The sequence below is a fragment of the Somniosus microcephalus genome, unplaced genomic scaffold, assembly GCF_052327205.1.
Source record: "Somniosus microcephalus isolate GS21.2 unplaced genomic scaffold, FLI_Smic_1.0 unresolved_chr1, whole genome shotgun sequence".
Lineage (NCBI taxonomy): Eukaryota > Metazoa > Chordata > Chondrichthyes > Squaliformes > Somniosidae > Somniosus > Somniosus microcephalus.
The window spans coordinates 167,498,674-167,519,634 of NW_028225179.1; the positions used below are offsets into that span (position 1 = coordinate 167,498,674).

General features: G+C 54.6%; 1 protein-coding gene and 1 pseudogene across 2 annotated transcripts in view; one reads left to right on the top strand and one right to left on the bottom strand.

Annotated features, from left to right (window-relative positions):
• LOC147096510 (butyrophilin subfamily 1 member A1-like) overlaps nt 1–4,075 on the bottom strand; it is a 43,754-nt gene extending 39,679 nt beyond the window's left edge. Inside the window, exon 1 of one of the 2 annotated variants that reach the window (XM_085975312.1) lies at nt 3,944–4,075. Coding sequence is in view for 1 of the 2 variants with exons in the window: in XM_085975311.1 (XP_085831437.1) it covers nt 678–720 (43 nt within the window). In the remaining variant the exon portion in view is untranslated. Of the gene's footprint in view, nt 1–677; nt 1,269–3,943 lie in introns of those variants that run through there. The other variant, XM_085975311.1, reaches the window with a different exon arrangement.
• LOC147096509 (uncharacterized) overlaps nt 1–20,616 on the top strand; it is a 62,248-nt pseudogene extending 41,632 nt beyond the window's left edge.
• Nucleotides 20,617–20,961: the final 345 nt, after the last annotated feature.

Genomic DNA, 20,961 nt, shown 5'->3' on the forward strand with positions numbered 1-20,961 from the left:
CTACAGCCTACAACTCTCCCTATCTCTGTAACCTCCTACAGCCCCTACAACCCTCCCCATCTCTGTAACCTCCTCCATCCCCTACAACCCTCCCTATCTCTGTAACCTCCTCCAGCCCCTACAACCCTCCCTATCTCTGTAACCTCCTCCAGCCCCTACAACCCTCCCTAACATTGTAACCAAAGGCTATGGGCCCTGACAACATTCCGGCAATAGTAATGAAGACTTGTGCTCCAGAACTAGCTGCGCCCCTAGCCAAGCTGTTCCAGTACAACTACAACACTGGCATCTACCCGGCAATGTGGAAAATTGCCCAAGTATGTCCTGTCTACAAAAAGCAGGACAAATCCGACCCAGCCAATTACCATCCCATCAGTCTACTCTCATTCATCAGCAAAGTGATGGAAGGTTTCGTCGACAGTGCTATCAAGCGGCACTTACTCAGCGATAACCTGCTAACTGACGCCCAGTTTGGGTTCCGCCAGGGCCACTCAGCTCCTGACCTCATTACAGCCTTGGTCCAAACATGGACAAAAGAGCTGAACTCCAGAGGTGAGGTGAGAGTGACTGCCCTTGACATCAAGGCAGCATTTGATCGAGTGTGGCATCAAGGAGCCCTAGCAAAACTGAAGTCAATGGGAATCAAGGGGAAAACTCTCCATTGGTTGGAATCATACCTAGCACAAAGGAAGTTGGCTGTGGTTGTTGGAGGTCATTCATCTCAATCACATGACATCACTGCAGGAGCTCCTCAGGGCAGTGTCCTAGGCCCAACCATCTTCAGCTGTTTCATCAATGACCTTCCCTCCATCATAAGGTCAGAAGTGGGGATGTTCGCTGATGATTGCACACTGTTCAGCACCATTCGAGACTCGTCAGATACTGATGCAGTCCGTGTCCATATGCAGCAAGACCTGGACAACATTCAGACTTGGGCTAACAAGTGGCAAGCAACATTCGCACCACACAAGTGCCAGGCAATGACCATCTCCAACAAGCAAGACTCTAACCATCTCCCCTTGACATTCAATGGCATTACCATCTCAATGGCATTACCATCGCTGAATCCCCCACTATCAACATCCTGGGGGTTACCATTGATCAGAAACTGACTGGACCAGCCATATAAATACTGTGTCTATAAGAGCAGGCCAGAGGCTGGGTATTCTGTGGCGACTGTCTCACCTCCCGACTCCCCAAAGCCTTTCCACCATCTACAAGGCACAAGTCAGGAGTGTGATGGAATACTCTCCACTTGCCTGGATGAGTGCAGCTCCAACAACACTCAAGAAGCTCGACACCATTCAGGATAAAGCAGCCTGCTTGATTGGCACTCCATCCACCTTCAACATTCACTCCCTCCACCACTGGCGCACTGTGGCTGCAGTGTGTACCATCTACAAGATGCACTGCAGCAACTCGCCAAAGCTCCTTCAACAGCACCTTCCAAACCCGTGACCTCTACCACTTAGAAGGACAAGGGCAGCAGACGCATGGGAACATCACCACCTACAAGTTCCCCTCCAAGCCACACACCATCCTGACTTGGACCTGTATCGCCGTTCCTTCACTGTCGCTGGGCCAAAATCCTGGAACTCCCTTCCTAACAGCATTGTGGGGGTACCTACACCATATGAACTGCAGCGGTTCAAGGCGGCGGCTCACCACCATCTTCTCAAGGGCAATTAGGAATGGACACTAAATGCAGGCCTAGCCAGCCAGCGACGCCCACATCCCATCAATGAATTAAAAAAAACCTCCTCTGGCCCCTACAACACTTCCTATCTCTGTAACTTCCTCCAGCCCTACAACTCTCCCCATCTCTGTAACCTCCTCCAGCCCCACAACCCTCCCTATCTCTGAAATCTCCTCCAGCCCGACAACTCTCCCCATCTCTGTAACCTCCTCCAGCCCTACAACCCTCCCTATCTCTGTAACCTCCTCCAGCCCTACAACCCTCCCTATCTCTGTAACCTCCTCCAGCCCTACAACCCTACATATCTCTGTAACCTCCTCCAGCCCCACAACCCTCCCTATCTCTGTAATCTCCTCCAGCCCCACAACCCTCCCTATCTCTGTAACCTCCTCAAGCCCCACAACCCTCCCTATCTCTGTAACTTCCTCCAGCCCTACAACTCTCCCCATCTCTGTAACCTCCTCCAGCCCTACAACCCTCCCTATCTCTGTAACCTCCTCCAGCCCCACAACCCTCCCTATCTCTGTAATCTCCTCCAGCCCCACAACCCTATCTCTGTAATCTCCTCCAGCCCCACAACCCTCCCTATCTCTGTAACCTCCTCCAGCCCTACAACCCTCCCTATCTCTGTAACTTCCTCCAGCCCTACAACCCTCCCGATCTCTGTAACTTCCTCCAGCCCTACAACTCTCCCTATCTCTGTAACCTCCTCCAGCCCTACAACCCTCCCTATCTCTGTAACCTCCTCCAGCCCTACAACCCTACCTATCTCTGTAACCTCCTCCAGCCCCACAACCCTCCCTATCTCTGTAACCTCCTACAACCCTACCTGTCTCTGTAACCTCCTCCAGCCCCACAACCCTCCCTATCTCTGTAATCTCCTCCAGCCCCACAACCCTCCCTATCTCTGTAACCTCCTCCTGCCCCACAACCCTCCCTATCTCTGTAACCTCCTCCAGCCCCACAACCCTCCCTATCTCTCTAACCTCCTCCAGCCCTACAACCCTCCCTATCTCTGTAATCTCCTCCAGCCCCACAACCCTCCCTATCTCTGTAACCTCCTCCAGCCCTACAACCCTCCCTATCTCTGTAACCTCCTCCAGCCCTACAACCCTCCCTATCTCTGTAACCTCCTCCAGCCCTACAACCGTAACCTCCTCAAGCCCCACAACCCTCCCTATCTCTGTAATCTCCTCCAGCCCTACAACTCTCCCCATCTCTGTAACCTCCTCCAGCCCTACAACCCTCCCTATCTCTGTAACCTCCTCCAGCCCCACAACCCTCCCTATCTCTGTAACCTCCTCCAGCCCCACAACCCTCCCTATCTCTGTAATCTCCTCCAGCCACACAACCCTCCCTATCTCTGTAATCTCCTCCAGCCCCACAACCCTCCCTATCTCTGTAACCTCCTCCAGCCCTACAACCCTCCCCTATCTCTGTAACTTCCTCCAGCCCTACAACTCTCCCTATCTCTGTAACCTCCTCCAGCCCTACAACCCTCCCTATCTCTGTAACCTCCTCCAGCCCTACAACCCTCCCTATCTCTGTAACCTCCTCCAGCCCCACAACCCTCCCTATCTCTGTAATCTCCTCCAGCCCCACAACCCTCCCTATCTCTGTAATCTCCTCCAGCCCCACAACCCTCCCTATCTCTGTAACCTCCTCCAGCCCTACAACCCTCCCTATCTCTGTAACTTCCTCCAGCCCTACAACTCTCCCGATCTCTGTAACCTCCTCCAGCCCTACAACCCTCCCTATCTCTGTAACCTCCTCCAGCCCTACAACCCTACCTATCTCTGTAACCTCCTCCAGCCCCTACAACCCTCCCTATCTCTGTAACCTCCTCCAGCCCCTACAACCCTCCCTATCTCTGTAACCTCCTCCAGCCCCTACAACCCTCCCTATCTCTGTAACCTCCTCCTGCCCCACAACCCTCCCTATCTCTCTAACCTCCTCCAGCCCTACAACCCTCCCTATCTCTGTAATCTCCTCCAGCCCCACAACCCTCCCTATCTCTGTAACCTCCTCCAGCCCTACAACCCTCCCTATCTCTGTAACCTCCATAAACCCCACAACCCTGCCTGTCTCTGTAACCCGGGTCCGGGGAGGGTGCGGCCGGGGCTGCAGCTGTTCCTGTGTGGGAGGAAGGAGCCCCGCCCGGCAGATGCCTCTCTCCCTCTCCCCGGGGCCTCTCTCCCTCTCCCCCCATTCCACTCGCTCAATGCATTGGCAGTAAATGGCACCAACCTGTCTGCGCCCAAACATTCCGCCCGGCAAAACGGCCCGACTCCAACTCGCTGCTCAAAAGTGCTTTCACTTTGCTGCCCTTCCGGGGGGCGCGGCTTCAATTGGAGCAAAGGTAGCTGTCCGGAGCTGGGCTCTCACCCCTACCCCGGCCTTTCCCCCCCCCTACCCCGGCCTTTCCCCCGGGAGCTGTCCGGAGCTGGACTCTCACCCCTACCCCGGCCTTTCCCCCCCCCCCCTACCCCGGCCTTTCCCCCGGGAGGAGTCCGGAGCTGAGCTCTCACCCCTACCCCGGCCTTTCCCCCCGCCTACCCCGGCCTTTCCCCCCCCCTACCCCGGCCTTTCCCCCCGCCTACCCCGGCCTTTCCCCCCCCTACCCCGGCCTTCCCCCCCGCCTACCCCGGCCTTCCCCCCCCCCTACCCCGGCCTTTCCCCCCCCCTACCCCGGCCTTTCCCCCGGGAGGTGTCCGGAGCTGAGCTCTCACCCCTACCCCGGCCTTTCCCCCCCCCCTACCCTGGCCTTTCCCCCCCCCCTACCCTGGCCTTTCCCCCCCCTACCCCGGCCTTTCCCCCGGGAGGAGTCCGGAGCTGAGCTCTCACCCCTACCCCGGCCTTTCCCCCCCCCCTACCCTGGCCTTTCCCCCCCCTACCCCGGCCTTTCCCCCCCCTACCCCGGCCTTTCCCCCGGGAGGAGTCCGGAGCTGGGCTCTCACCCCTACCCCGGCCTTTCCCCCCCCCCTACCCTGGCCTTTCCCCCCCCCCTACCCTGGCCTTTCCCCCCCCTACCCCGGCCTTTCCCCCCCCTACCCCGGCCTTTCCCCCGGGAGGTGTCCGGAGCTGGGCTCTCACCCCTACCCCGGCCTTTCCCCCCCCCTACCCCGGCCTTTCCCCCGGGAGGTGTCCGGAGCTGAGCTCTCACCCCTACCCCGGCCTTTCCCCCCCCCCTACCCTGGCCTTTCCCCCCCCTACCCCGGCCTTTCCCCCCCCTACCCCGGCCTTTCCCCCGGGAGGAGTCCGGAGCTGGGCTCTCACCCCTACCCCGGCCTTTCCCCCGGGAGGAGTCCGGAGCTGGGCTCTCACCCCTACCCCGGCCTTTCCCCCGGGAGCTGTCCGGAGCTGGGCTCTCACCCCTACCCCGGCCTTTCCCCCGGGAGGAGTCCGGAGCTGGGCTCTCACCCCTACCCCGGCCTTTCCCCCGGGAGGAGTCCGGAGCTGGGCTCTCACCCCTACCCCGGCCTTTCCCCCGGGAGGAGTCCGGAGCTGGGCTCTCACCCCTACCCCGGCCTTTCCCCCGGGAGCTGTCCGGAGCTGGGCTCTCACCCCTACCCCGGCCTTTCCCCCGGGAGCTGTCCGGAGCTGGGCTCTCACCCCTACCCCGGCCTTTCCCCCGGGAGGTGTCCGGAGCTGGGCTCTCACCCCTACCCCGGCCTTTCCCCCGGGAGGAGTCCGGAGCTGGGCTCTCACCCCTACCCCGGCCTTTCCCCCGGGAGCTGTCCGGAGCTGGGCTCTCACCCCTACCCCGGCCTTTCCCCCGGGAGCTGTCCGGAGCTGGGCTCTCACCCCTACCCCGGCCTTTCCCCCGGGAGGAGTCCGGAGCTGGGCTCTCACCCCTACCCCGGCCTTTCCCCCGGGAGCTGTCCGGAGCTGGGCTCTCACCCCTACCCCGGCCTTTCCCCCGGGAGGAGTCCGGAGCTGGGCTCTCACCCCTACCCCGGCCTTTCCCCCGGGAGGAGTCCGGAGCTGGGCTCTCACCCCTACCCCGGCCTTTCCCCCGGGAGCTGTCCGGAGCTGGGCTCTCACCCCTACCCCGGCCTTTCCCCCGGGAGCTGTCCGGAGCTGGGCTCTCACCCCTACCCCGGCCTTTCCCCCGGGAGGTGTCCGGAGCTGGGCTCTCACCCCTACCCCGGCCTTTCCCCCGGGAGCTGTCCGGAGCTGGGCTCTCACCCCTACCCCGGCCTTTCCCCCGGGAGGTGTCCGGAGCTGGGCTCTCACCCCTACCCCGGCCTTTCCCCCGGGAGGAGTCCGGAGCTGGGCTCTCACCCCTACCCCGGCCTTTCCCCCGGGAGCTGTCCGGAGCTGGGCTCTCACCCCTACCCCGGCCTTTCCCCCGGGAGCTGTCCGGAGCTGGGCTCTCACCCCTACCCCGGCCTTTCCCCCGGGAGGAGTCCGGAGCTGGGCTCTCACCCCTACCCCGGCCTTTCCCCCGGGAGCTGTCCGGAGCTGGGCTCTCACCCCTACCCCGGCCTTTCCCCCGGGAGGAGTCCGGAGCTGGGCTCTCACCCCTACCCCGGCCTTTCCCCCGGGAGGAGTCCGGAGCTGGGCTCTCACCCCTACCCCGGCCTTTCCCCCGGGAGCTGTCCGGAGCTGGGCTCTCACCCCTACCCCGGCCTTTCCCCCGGGAGCTGTCCGGAGCTGGGCTCTCACCCCTGCCCCGGCCTTTCCCCCGGGAGGTGTCCGGAGCTGGGCTCTCACCCCTACCCCGGCCTTTCCCCCGGGAGGAGTCCGGAGCTGGGCTCTCACCCCTACCCCGGCCTTTCCCCCGGGAGGAGTCCGGAGCTGGGCTCTCACCCCTACCCCGGCCTTTCCCCCGGGAGCTGTCCGGAGCTGGGCTCTCACCCCTACCCCGGCCTTTCCCCCGGGAGCTGTCCGGAGCTGGGCTCTCACCCCTACCCCGGCCTTTCCCCCGGGAGGTGTCCGGAGCTGGGCTCTCACCCCTACCCCGGCCTTTCCCCCGGGAGGAGTCCGGAGCTGGGCTCTCACCCCTACCCCGGCCTTTCCCCCGGGAGCTGTCCGGAGCTGGGCTCTCACCCCTACCCCGGCCTTTCCCCCGGGAGCTGTCCGGAGCTGGGCTCTCACCCCTACCCCGGCCTTTCCCCCGGGAGCTGTCCGGAGCTGGGCTCTCACCTCTACCCCGGCCTTTCCCCCGGGAGGAGTCCGGAGCTGGGCTCTCACCCCTACCCCGGCCTTTCCCCCGGGAGCTGTCCGGAGCTGGGCTCTCACCCCTACCCCGGCCTTTCCCCCGGGAGCTGTCCGGAGCTGGGCTCTCCCCCCTACCCCGGCCTTTCCCCCGGGAGGAGTCCGGAGCTGGGCTCTCCCCCCTACCCCGGCCTTTCCCCCGGGAGGAGTCCGGAGCTGGGCTCTCACCCCTACCCCGGCCTTTCCCCCGGGAGGAGTCCGGAGCTGGGCTCTCACCCCTACCCCGGCCTTTCCCCCGGGAGGAGTCCGGAGCTGGGCTCTCACCCCTACCCCGGCCTTTCCCCCGGGAGGAGTCCGGAGCTGGGCTCTCACCCCTACCCCGGCCTTTCCCCCGGGAGGAGTCCGGAGCTGGGCTCTCACCCCTACCCCGGCCTTTCCCCACATTTCACATTCGGGGGCCGCTCCGTCTGCTGCAGTGAGCCCAGCCCCAGGAACCTTTCCACATCCAGTTGTCCCGAGTCCGCTTCATTGGAAGCGACAGGTGCGGATCTTCACTCACTTCCACATTTTCACACGGCAGCCTGTTGCCCAGCCCAAGGAGTGAGTTCATGTCTGAGAAATTGTGGACCAGAACCAGGGCTGGTGGGTCCATGGGGGTCCCTGTGGGCTGCAGTATGGACACCTGAGAATGACATTTACATCCAAGCAATCCCATATAATCTTCAGTCGGATTCCCAGTCAGATTGTATCCAGCTTGTGAAGAATGTACTGAGACAATTCACTCAAATAATTGCGTTTTATTTTGAATTTGCAGAGTGATGAAAATGGAGTGTGGAACTCTCCTCGGTCTGTTCCTTGTTTGTGGTCCAGGATCTGGTGAGCAATCTCTCTCTCTCTCGGTAATGTTTCTATGTTTTGACATTCTATACAGGTTGTGTTCTTTAACAGTAGCTTCACTGACTTTGTTCATGTTGTGCATGACATAATTATAGGATGTCACTTCTGGTACCTGGAGAAGTGAATTTTTTTTCAAATACTTTTCCTCTCCTCATCTCAAAGTGTGAAATCTTGCTGCCATAGAATTCCATGGGCCCCCCTCTCTCTTGCACTTGTACAAGTGGCCATTCTGAATTTTCCTCACCTGATTTTTGCACAGTCACATTTTCCAACAGGATTCAATTAACATTGACCAGGAATGGGAATCCTGGCTGATTTTTCAGTTTCCCAGCGCAGGATCAGTTGTAACACTCTTACCCCTGCCACAGGTGCGATCAGCTACATTAACACAGACCTTAAATGAAATGAAAAGAATCGAGTGCTGACTTGCTGCCTCTCCAACAGTCACTCGATCTAGTCTCTCCAAACCTGCTGAATCTTTGTATCTACACCTGCCCCTTCCTCTTGATCAGGTTCTCCAGAAAGAAAAGGTGATGATCGGATTGCTATGCTCTCCTCTCCTCTACTGTTGATGATTTGGTAAATAACCAGCATCTTCAGTTGTCTCTTACTCCCAGCCTGCCTTTCCTTCTCCCTACAATCCTTGGGAAGGATAATCTCTTCCTTACTTGTACTTGGGATGCGAGAGCCCATCCCTAGTTGCCTTGAAGGTATTGACAGCCAACCACATAGTGTGGGCCTGGAGTCCCATGTACGGTAACAACAGCAGCTTTCCCTTCGCTGAAAGACATCAGTGAAGCAGTTAGACTTTTACAACAGTGTGGCAGATCTCATGGTCCTTTTTCTGGTGCCAGCCCACAAATTCCCAGATTAATGAAGATTAATTTCACAATTTGCCATGTGGGATTTGAAGTCCGATCTCTGGGTTGCTCGTCCAGTATCATAACCACCAGGCTACCCAATCCATTACCCAACTACCAACATATTGTCCTTGCATCAGAGCTTTCTAAAGTTACAGAAGCTGCCGTTAACTCTTCAATGCTTGACCTCCTTGTAAGTCCTGGCCTGATCCGTGATTGCACTGTGGTTTTCGGAATGATTGTTCCATTTATGACCTAGTTAAACACCTCTGCATTCCTGTTCCTGAATGCTTTGACGATTCATTTGTTATTACCGCAGACATTTCAAAAACCATTCGCCAGTTCCAACACCAGGCACTTCTGGACAAACCAGCAGTATGTGGTCTCCCATCGCCTATGTTAACACTTGTGTAGTTTCCCCTCAAATTGCTCCACCTATGCTGTGGTCGACGACTCACCTTTGACACTCTCCATTAACTCAGGGGTGCCTCAAGGCTCCAGTCCCCCTCTCACTCTGTTCTCCTCCATGTCAGTGACTCCTCCAAACATCATCCAACCATATCCATTCCTTACCGATTATTTCACTCTACTTCTCTCACATCGTACATGCTTAGCGCACACACCTCCGTTCCTCTCAGTGCAATGGCTGGATCACTGCTTCTCGACCAGCTTTCATTAATAAATTCCCATTTCTTTCAATTCTTCATGTCCAGTGTAAGCGACTGCCTATTACCTTCGATGGTTCCTCCCCTGGTCCTTCTTCATCTGTTGATATCTTAGTCTCACTGAACTCTGGTGAAACTCCCATGTCTCCTCCATTCCTGAAGTTGCCTCTTCCATGGCAAACATTTTTCCCCAGTTAAGTCTGAACTCTACGTATCCCAATCTATCCAACACTTGAGCACTGCTCCCATATGTGAGAGGATCTTCTGACACCAGGGAAAGGTACAAGTAAAAAAGTCTGATATTCAATCTGTCTCTTCTCTAGTTTACAGTGTTGGTCTCGGTCTCTTGCCTTTATCAATAATTCTATGTTCTGTGCTGCTCTGAGATTCTTTATACTGTTTTTTAGGTGAACACGTGCTGTCCTACACACTACTTCTCGTCCTGCATCTTTGTAAATCAAGACTCATTGCACAGTCTCATTATCTCATTCTTTCCCAGGACCTCCTCACTTCTGTAATACTTTTCTTTACCAGAATCTCCCAGCATTGAAAACTCCAGCATGGTGTCCCTTAAGCAGTTTTTCCTGGTATTCTTCCACTGTTTCTGCCTTCCTGGTGTCCCACACTATTGCGCTTTGATCCATCACACAGGTTTCTCAATTTAAAAAAAAAATGCCGTAACGCAACCAAGAAAATTCTCTGATAAAATGCATTGTCCTTTTCTCTTTGAATACATCGCCCAGCACTTGATAAAGCATATGGTCAGTATCCATGCCTGAAAATACACATGACTCCACTCATAATATACATGAACTGCACAATCTTTGACTGTATCAGATAATATTAATCGAGGGACCTAGAAATGGAGAGACTCCAGTATCCACACAGAAGAATATACCATATTGGTAAACAAATATTGCCAGTAAATATTATTCACTTGACATGTAATTCTAAATTGTGTCTTTTTGTAGGGCGAAGACAAAAATTAAAATATCAGGTAAATTTTTTTATATATAGTTGGACATTTTTACATTTCAGTTAGGGAAGGGACATTTCAATAAGGTATTGGCATGTTATTTAATTAATCATTGACTCTAGTTATTGTGATAAATGTTTACACTTCTCTTCAGTCTGTGCAACCCCATTATACACACTTCAATTTACCAGACATACTCTGTTGTTTTGTTCATTTTTAATGGTCTCCAACTTATTATCTTTTTTTCGTTTATGGGATCAGGGCGTCGCTGGCAATGCCAGCATTTATTGCCCATCCCTAGTTGCCCTTCAGAAGGTGGTGGTGAGCCGCCTTCTTGAACCGCTGCAGTCCATGTGGTGACGGTGCTCCCACAGTGCTGTTAGGTAGGGAGTTCCAGGATTTTGACCCAGCAACGATGAAGGATCGGCGATATACTTCCAAGTCAGGATGGTGTGTGACTTGGAGGAGAACTTGGAGGTGGTGGTGTTCCCATGCGCCTGCTGCCCTTGTCCTTCTAGGTGGAAGAGGTCGCGGGTTTGGGAGGTGCTGCCGAAGAAGCCTTGGCGAGTTGCTGCAGTGCATCTTGTAGATGGTACACACTGCAGCCACGGTACGCTGGTGGTGGAGGGAGTGAATGTTTAAGGTGGTGGATGGGGTGCCAATCAAGCGGGCTGCTTTGTCCTGGATGGTGTCGAGGTTCTTGAGTGCTGTTGGAGCTGCACTCATCCAGGCAAGTGGAGAGTATTCCATCACACTCCTGACTTGTGCCTTGTAGATGGTGGAAAGGCTTTGGGGAGTCAGGAGGTGACATAGTGGTTAGCACTGTTGCCTCACAGCGCCAGGGACCCGGGTTCAAATCCGGCCTCGGGTGACTGTCTGTGTGGAGTTTGCACGTTCTCCCCGTGTTTGCGTGGGTTTTCTCCGGGTGCTCCGGTTTCCTCCCACAGTCCAAAGATGTGCAGGTTAGGTTGATTGGCCATGATAAAAAAATTGGCCCTTAGTGTTAGGGGGGATTAAATACGTGGGGTTACTGGGATGGCTGTCGGTGTAGGGACCGGGTGCTAGGGTTTGGATGATCAGCCATGATCTCGTTGAATGGCGGAGCAGGCTCGAAGGGCTGAATGGCCTACTCCTGTTCCTATCTTCTATGTTTCTATGTGAGACACTCACCGCAGAATACCCAGCCTCTGACCTGCTCTTGTTGCCACAGTATTTATGTGGCTGGTCGTTAAGTTTCTGGTGAATGGTGACCCCTAGGATGTTGAGAGTGGGAGATTCGCCGATGGTAATGACATTGAATGTCAAGGGGAGGTGGTTAGACTCTCGCTTGTTGGAGGTAGTCATTGCCTGGCACTTCTGTGGCGTGAATGTTACCTGCCACTTGTCAGCCCAAGCCTCAACGTTGTCCAGGTCTTGTTGCATGCAGGCATGGACTGCTTCATTATGTGAGGTGTTGTGAATGGCGCTGAACACTGTGCAGTCATCAGCGAACATCCCCATTTCTGACCTTATGTTGGAGGAAAGGTCATTGATGAAGCAGCTGAAGATGGTTGGGCCTAGGACAAGGCCCTGAGGAACTCTTGCAGCGATGTCCTGGAGCTGCGATGATTGACCTTCAACCACCACAACCATCTTTCTTTATGCTAGGTATGACTCCAGCCAGTGGAGCGTTTTTCCCCTGATTCATAGAAACATAGAAGATAGGAGCAGGAGTAGGCCGTTCAGCCCCTCGAGCCTGCTCCGCCATTCAATGAGATCATGGCTGATCATCCAAACTCAGTACCCTGTCCCTGCTTTCTCCCCATATCACTTTAGCCTTAAGAAATATATCTAACTCCTTCTTGAATATATTTAATGAATTGGCCTCAACTGCCTTCTGTGGTAGAGAATTCCACAGGTTCACCACTCTCTGGGTGAAGAAATTCCTCCTCATCTCAGTCCTAAATGGCTTACCCCTTATCCTTAGACTGTGACCCCTGGTTCTGGACTCCCCTGCCATCAGGAACATCCTTCCTGCATCTAGTCTGTCTAGTCTTGTTAGAATTTTATAAGTTTCAATGAGATCCCCTCATTCTTCTAAACTCCAGCGAGTATAAGCTCAATCGACCCAATCTCTCCTCATACGTCATTCCTGCCATCCCAGGTATCAGTCTGGTGAATCTTCGCTGCACTCCCTCCATGGCAAGAACATCCTTCCTCAGATAAGGCGACCAAAACTGCACACAATACTCAAGATGTGGTCTCACCAAGGCCCTGTGCAACTGTAGCAAGACATCCTTGCTCCTGTACTCAAACCCTCTCGCTACGAAGGCCAACGTACCATTTGCCTTCTTAACCGCCTGCTGCACCTGCATGCTTACCTTCAGCGACTGGTGCACAAGGACACCCAGGTCTCGTTGCACTTCCCCTTCTCCCAATCCATTGCCGTTCAGATAATAATCTGCCTTCCTGTTTTTGCCACCAAAGTGGATAACCTCGCATTTATCCACATTGGGCAGATGCGTGCCAAATGCAGTATAATCACCCAACCTGTCCAAATCATACTGGAGTTTCTCGGCATCCTCCTCACAGCACACACGCCCACCCAGCTTTGTGTCGTCTGCAAAGATATTACATCTATTTCCCTCGTCTAGATCATTAATATATATTGTGAATAGCTGGGGTCCTAGGACCGATCCCTGGGGTACCCCACTAGTCACTGCCTGCCACTCGGAAAAAGACCCGTTTATTCCAACTCTTTGCTTCCTGTCTGCCAACCAGTTCTTATCTAAGTCAGTACCTTGCCCCCAATCCCATGTGCCTTAACATTACACGCTAATCTCTTATGCGGGACCTTATCGAAAGCCTTCTGAAAGTCCAAATACACCACATCCACTGGTTCTCCCTTATCTATTCTACCAGTTACATCCTCAAAAAATTCTAGTAGATTAGTTAAGCACAATTTACCTTTTGTAAATTCATGTTGACTTTGTCCGATCCTGTCACTGGTTTCCAAGTGCTCTGCTATTACATCTTTTGTAATGGACCATTTTCCCCACTACCGATGTCAGGCTTACCGGTCTATAATTCCCCGTTTTCTCTCTACCACCTTTTTTGAACAGTGGGGTAACATTAGCTACGCTCCAATCCATGGGAACTGTTCCAGAGTCTATAGAATTTTGGAAGATGACCAGCAATGCATCTACTATTTCTAGGGCCACTTCCTTAAGTACCCTAGGATATAGATTATCAGGCCCTGGGGATTTATCGGCCTTTAATCCCATCAATTTCTCTAACACCATTTCCCTACAAATACTGATTTCATTCAGTTCCTCCCTCTCATTAGAACCTATGTTCCCTGACATCTCTGGGAGGTTATTTGTGTCCTCCTTTGTGAAGACAGAACCAAAGTATGTATTTATTTGGTCTGCCATTTCTTTGTTCCCCATTATAAATTCCCCTGATTCTGACTGCAAGGGACCTACGCTTGACTTCACCAATCTTTTTCTCTTCACATATCTATAAAAGCTTTTACAGTCAGTTTTTATGTTCCCTGAAAGCTTACTCTCATACTCCATTTCCCCTTCTTAATTAATCCCTTTGTCCTCCTTTGTTGAATCCTAAACTGCTCCCAATCCTCAGGTTTACTGCTTTTTCTGGCCAATTTATATGTCCTCTCCTTGGATCTTATGCTATCCCTAATTTCCCTTGTTAGCCATGGTTGAGTCACCTTTTTTGTTTTATTTTTATGCCAAACAGGGATGAACAAATTCTGTAGTTCATCCATGCGATCTTTGAATGTTTGCCATTGCCTATCCACCGTCAACCCTTTGAGTGACATTCCCCAATCAATCCTACCCAAGTTGCGCCTCATACCATCGTAGTTTCCTTTATTTAAATTCAGGACCCTAGTCTCTGAGTCAACTACTTCACTCTCCATCTTAATGAAGAATTCTATCATATTATGATCGCTCCGACCCAAGGGGCCTCGCACAACAAGTATAAAAATGTAGGGCTTGCTGTTACAATTTGGAGAAGTCTGGCTAAAGACAGAGCAGACTGTCTCCCCACCGGTGTAATAAAGACGACTTGATTATCGATCTGAAAACCTTGTGTCGAGTGTTGGTTTAAAATACTCCACATCAACTCTCATCTATCCTCCTCAAAAAATTCAATCAAGTTTGTCAGACACGACCTTCCCTTAACAAATCCCTGCTGACTATCCTGTATTAATCCGTGTCTTTCTAAATGAAGATTTATCCTGTCCTTCAGAATTCTTTCCAATAATTTTCCCACCACCGAGGTTAGGCTGGCTGGCCTGTAATTACTCAGTCTATCCTTTTCTCCCTTTTTAAACAAGGGTACCACATTAGCAGTCCTCCAGTACCACACCAGAAGCCAGAGAGGATTGGAAAATGATGGTCAGGGCCTCTGCTATTTCCCCTTTTGCTTCACTTAGCCTGGGATACATTTCATCCGGGCCTGGGGATTTATCCACATTTAAAGCTGCTAAACCCCTTAATACTTCCTCTCTCACTATGTTTATTTCAGCTGATATTTCACACTCCTCCCTGATAGCAATGTCTGTTTCGCCCCTCTCCTTTGTGAAAACAGACGCAAAGTATTCATTAAGAACCCTACCGACGTCTCCCGCCTCCACACACAGATTACCCTCATGATCTCTAATAGGCCCTACCCTTTCTTTAGTTATCCTCTTACTCTTAATATATTTATAAAACATCTTTGGGGTTTTCCTTGATTTTACTTGTCAAGAACTTTTCATGCTCTCTCTTTGCTTGCCTAATATCCTTTTTAATTGCACCCCTGCACTTTCTGTACTCCTCTAAAGATTCTGGAGTATTTAGCCCTCGATATCTGTCATACGCCTCCCTTTTTTCCTTTATCCTACCCTGCATGTTCCTAGACATCCAGGGGGCTCTAGATTTGTCCACCTTTTTTCTTTAAGGGCACATATTTGGTCTGAACCCTCCAGATCTCCTCCTTGAATGCCTCCCACTGCTCTGACACTGATTTACCTTCAAGTAGCTGTTTCCAGTCCACTATGGCTAAATCCCCTCTGAGCTTAGCAAAATTTGCATTTCCCCAATTTAGAATTTTTATTCCTGGTCTATCCTTGTCCTTTTCCATAACTACCTTAAATCTAACTGAATTATGGTCACTAGCACCAAAATGCTCCCCCACTGATACGTCTTCTACCTGCCCAGCTTCATTCCCTGAAACGAAGTCCAGAACTGCCCCCTCCCTTGTTGGGCTTGCTACATACTGGCTAAAAAAAGTTCTCCTGGATGCATTTTAGGAATTCCGCACCCTCTATACCCATCACACTAATTTTATCCCAGTTAATATTGGGTAGTTGAAATCCCCTACTATTACTGCCCTTTAGTTTATGCACTTCTCAGTAATTTCTTTATATATTTGTCTACATAAGGTTCCGGAGGCTGCTGGAGTCCCAGAGTGGCTGAAGCTTCTGAGCCCGGAGACTGAGAGGAAGGAGACAAGACCCGGGCCCGCTCCTCGCCGCCCAGGAGGGGCCGCCTCGCCCTTCAATCCCCGGCACCGCTCCTCGCCGCCCAGTAGAGGCCGCCTCGCCCTTCAATCCCCGGGTCCGCTCCTCGCCGCCCAGGAGGGGCCGCCTCGCCCTTCAATCCCCGGCACCGCTCCTCGCCGCCCAGTAGAGGCCGCCTCGCCCTTCAATCCCCGGCACCGCTCCTCGCCGCCCAGCAGGGGCCGCTCCTCGCCGCCCAGGAGGGGCCGCCTCGCCCTTCAATCCCCAGCACCGCTCCTCGCCGCCCAGTAGAGGCCGCCTCGCCCTTCAATCCCCGGGTCCGCTCCTCGCCGCCCAGGAGGGGCCGCCTCGCCCTTCACTCCCCGGGCCCGCTCCTCGCCGCCCAGGAGGGGCCGCCTCACCCTTCAATCCCCGGGTCCGCTCCTCGCCGCCCAGGAGGGGCCGCCTCACCCTTCAATCCCCGGCACCGCTCCTCGCCGCCCAGGAGGGGCCGCCTCGCCCTTCACTCCCCGGGCCCGCTCCTCGCCGCCCAGGAGGGGCCGCCTCACCCTTCAATCCCCGGGTCCGCTCCTCGCCGCCCAGGAGGGGCCGCCTCACCCTTCAATCCCCGGCACCGCTCCTCGCCGCCCAGGAGGGGCCGCCTCGCCCTTCACTCCCCGGGCCCGCTCCTCGCCGCCCAGGAGGGGCCGCCTCGCCCTTCAATCCCCGGGTCCGCTCCTCGCCGCCCAGGAGGGGCCGCCTCGCCCTTCAATCCCCGGGTCCGCTCCTCGCCGCCCAGGAGGGGCCGCCTCGCCCTTCAATCCCCGGGTCCGCTCCTCGCCGCCCAGGAGGGGCCGCCTCGCCCTTCAATCCCCGGGTCCGCTCCTCGCCGCCCAGGAGGGGCCGCCTCGCCCTTCAATCCCCGGGTCCGCTCCTCGCCGCCCAGGAGGGGCCGCCTCGCCCTTCAATCCCCGGGTCCGCTCCTCGCCGCCCAGGAGGGGCCGCCTCGCCCTTCAATCCCCGGGTCCGCTCCTCGCCGCCCAGGAGGGGCCACCTCGCCCTTCAATCCCCGGGTCCGCTCCTCGCCGCCCAGGAGGGGCCGCCTCACCCTTCAATCCCCGGGTCCGCTCCTCGCCGCCCAGGAGGGGCCGCCTCACCCTTCAATCCCCGGCTGGCAGATGCGAACCAGCCATTGCGCTCCCGCTCAACCGCTTCACACCGGCTCCCGCTCCCCCCCGCCAATCACCGCCCGCTCCCGGCAGCCAATCACCGCCCGCTGCCACTCCCCGCCAATCACCTCCCACTTCCACTCCCCCCACCCCCCCACACACCTGCCACTCCCCCCCCCACACACCTGCCACTCCCACTCCCCGCCAATCACCACCCAGTCCCCGCCAATCACCACCCACGCCCCTCCCACTTTCCGCCAATCACCCCCCGCTCCCGCTCTTCCCGCCAATCACCGCCCACTCCCAGCTCCCACTTCCCGTCAATCACCGCCCGCTCCCGCTCTCCCTGCCAATCACCGCCTGCTCCCGCTCTTCCCGCCAATCACCGCCCACTCCCAGCTCCCACTTCCCGTCAATCACCGCCTGCTCCCGCTCTCCCTCCCCGCTCCCACATCCCGTCAATCACCGCCCGCTCCCGCTCTCCCTCCCAATCACTGTCCACTCCCCGTCAATCACCTCCCATTCCCGCTCCCCTCCAATCACCGCCCGATCCCACTCACCGCCAATCACCGCCCACTCCCGCCGCCAATCACCGCCCGCTCCCGCTCTCATAGCCAATCACCTCCCAATGCCGCTCCCCGCCAATCAGCGCCCGCTCCCACTGCCCGCCAATCACCGCCCGCTCCCGCTCTCCCCGCCAATCACCGCCGCTCCCGCTCTCCCCGCCAATCACCGCCCGCTCCGACTCCCCGCTCGCACTCCCCGCCAATCACCGCCCGCTGCCCCCGCCAATCACCGCCGCTCCCGCTCTCCCCGCCAATCACTGCCCGCTCCCGCTCTCCCCGCCAATCACCGCCCGCTCCGACTCCCCGCTCGCACTCCCCGCCAATCACCGCCCGCTGCCCCCGCCAATCACCGCCCGCTCCCGCTCCTGCCCATTGTCTTTGTTGCCGGGCTCCGGGAGCCTTGTCAAGGGAGGCTGCGATCAACAGGTGGCCTGTGCCTGGTTTGGGTAAAATGGACTCCACCTGGAGCCGGGGGACCTGAGCCGTGGACCCAGACCCATCCTCCGGCAGGGGTTATATACATTCTTCATCGTTCACTCCTCATCGGCGGACTGGAGGTTGTGGGGTGATGTGATAGAGGTGTACAGGATTATGATGGGTTTGGATAGGCTCGATGGGGAAAGGCTGTTCCCACTCGATGGTACAAGGACCAGGGGACACAGATTTAAGGTTTTGTCCAAGAGATACAGGGGGGGGATGTGAGGAAATACTTTTTTACGCAGTGAGTGATGAGGACCTGGGACTCGCTGCCGACGGAAGTGGTGGAAGCGGAGACACTCAAGGGGAGACTGGATAGGCACTTGAGGGAAATAAACTTGCAGGGTTACGGGGATAGAGCGGGGAATGGGACTGACTGGATTGCTCTAGAGAGCTGGCAGGGACTCGTTGGGCTAAATGGCCTCCTTCTGTGCGGTTATGACTCTAAGGGGTAGATTTTCACTGTGCCGTGAGGTGGGGTTTCAGGGGTGGGGGGGAATCCCGAATTCGAGGGTCCCGACACCATCCCACCCAAAACCCGCCTCCACGTAAGTTTCAAGGGAGGCGGGTACCTGCCCCGCACTGGGACCCGCCGACCCGAGGCGGGAAGGGATTACTGCCGATTAACTGCCTGTTAACAGGTAGTTTTTAGCCTAATCCCTATTTTTAGGGGTGTCGTGTGGGATTTCCGACGGCTCCAAACCATGCCACGTTAGAGCAGGCGGGCCGTCGGGTTGCAGGACTTGGAGGGGGGGCGATGTCAGTGTTCAGGTGAGTGATGGGTGCATAGGTGCATAAGTGCAAAGGTAAGTGTGTTTGGTGTGTCTAAAGAAGTTTAAATTACCTGTACTGAACAGCCTTTCCTCCTCTAGGCTGCGGGAGTCCATCACGCAGCCGGCACTGAAAGCAAAATGGCTGCTGTATTGATTTCTTTGTGGGTTCAATGACGAGACATTTATGAAAGAGAATGTCTTTTAATCTAAAGTCTGTTCAACTCTTTATACAGCATTTCAGGAGACACCATGCTAGTGATCCATCTAGAACGAAACTGAAACTAAACCAAACTGCTTGTCTCTGTCACATGCCCTCTGCTGGTCAGGCACAAGCAATCAATACATGCAAACATGCTGGTAAGGCATCATAATCAAACAGGCAAATACCATCTCTATTTGCTGATATCATTACAGCTGCGAGCCGTCAAAAGTGACAGCCTTCAGCTTTCATTGCCGGTGAGACTTCTAACTTTATTGCAAGGGGGTTGGCGTACAAGAGTGAGACCACACCTGGAGCACTGTGCACAGTTTTGGTTTCCTTATTTAAGGAAGGATATACTTACCATAGAGGTGGTGCAACGAAGGCTCACTAGATTGATCCCTGGGATGAGAGGGTTGCCCTGTGAGGAGAGATTGAGTAGATTGGGTCTATATTCTTTGGAGTTTAGAGGAATGAAAGGTGATCTCAGTGAAACATACAAGATTCTGAGGGAGATTGACAGGGTAGAGGCTGAGAGGTTGTTTCCCCAGGCTGGAGAGTTTAGAACTCGGGGGCATAGATTCAGGATAAGGGGTTGACCATTTAAAAGGCTGAGATGAGGAGGAGTTTCTTCACTTAGAGGGTTGTGAGTTGTAGGGATTCTCTACCCCAGAGGGCGGTGGATGCTCAGTCATTGAGCATATTCAAGGCCGAGACCGATAGATTTTTAGACTCCAGGGAAACCAAGGGATATGGAGATAGTGCAGGTAAGTAGAGTCGAGGTCGATGATCAGCCATGATCTTACTGAATGGCGGAGCAGGCTCGAAGGGCCCTGTGGCCTACTTCTGCTCATATTTCTTATGTTCTTAAGTTCTATTCCAGTACTTCACTGTATTACACTGTGCAGAGCAGCAATACCAGCCTCCCTGAACTTCCTCACTAATCTCTCCATTGGAGAAGACATCAGGTTTCCAATCAATCACCGTAGCGATGAGAAGTATGAAGTGACATTCAGACGCAGATCCCGGTCAGTCTTAAAATCATGGCTTGAAACTCTGACCAGCCAGAGAGACCGTATGTGACTCACCCTTACTACGAACACCGGGTTCAGTTCCACCGAGATGGATTTATTGAGCTACAGAATGTCCAACTTGGTGACAATGGGGTGTATGAGATACAGACGGACTACCTTGGAAAAGAACTGAGGAACAATGACTGGGATCCGTTTAAACTGTGTGTGTTTGGTGAGTACCGAGAGACCAGTCAGAATGCTAACTGCTAACGCCCCGGATATAGCAACAGTAGGATGCCATTCTGCCCCTCCAGACTGTTCCGCCAGTCAATTAGATTATGGCTGATCTGCATCTAAACCCCATTTACCCACCTTGATTCCATATCCCTTGATACCCCACAGTGACAGCTGTGGCTCAGTTGGAAGCACACTCACCTCTGAGGCAGAAGGTTGTGGGTTCAAGTCCCACTCCAGGGACTTGAGCACATCAAGCTAGGCTGATACCCCAATGCAGTGCTGAGGGAGTGCTGCACTGTCGAAGGTGCCGTCTTTCGGATGAGACGTTAAACTGACGTCTGCTCTCTCAGGTGGACGTAAAAGATCCCATGGCACTATTTCGAAGAAGAGCAGGGGAGTTATCCCTGGTGTCCTTTCCAATATTTGTCTCTCAACCAACATAACAAAAACAGATTATCTGGTCATCATCACATTGCTGTTTATGGGACCTTGCTATGCGCAAATTAGCTGCCGCATTTCCCACATTACAACAGTGACTCCACTTCAAAAGTACTTCATTGGCTGTAAAGTGCGTTGAGACATCCCGTGGTCATGAAAGGTGCTATATAAATGCAACTCTTTCTCATACCCTGGCTAACAAAAGTCTATCGATCTCCGCCATTAAATTTTAATTGACCCACAGCCTTTTGGGAAAGAGTTTTCCAGATTTCCATTAGGTTCTGTGGGAAAATGATTCCTGATTTCACTGCTAAGTCACACACCATCCTGACTTGGAAGTATATTGTTGT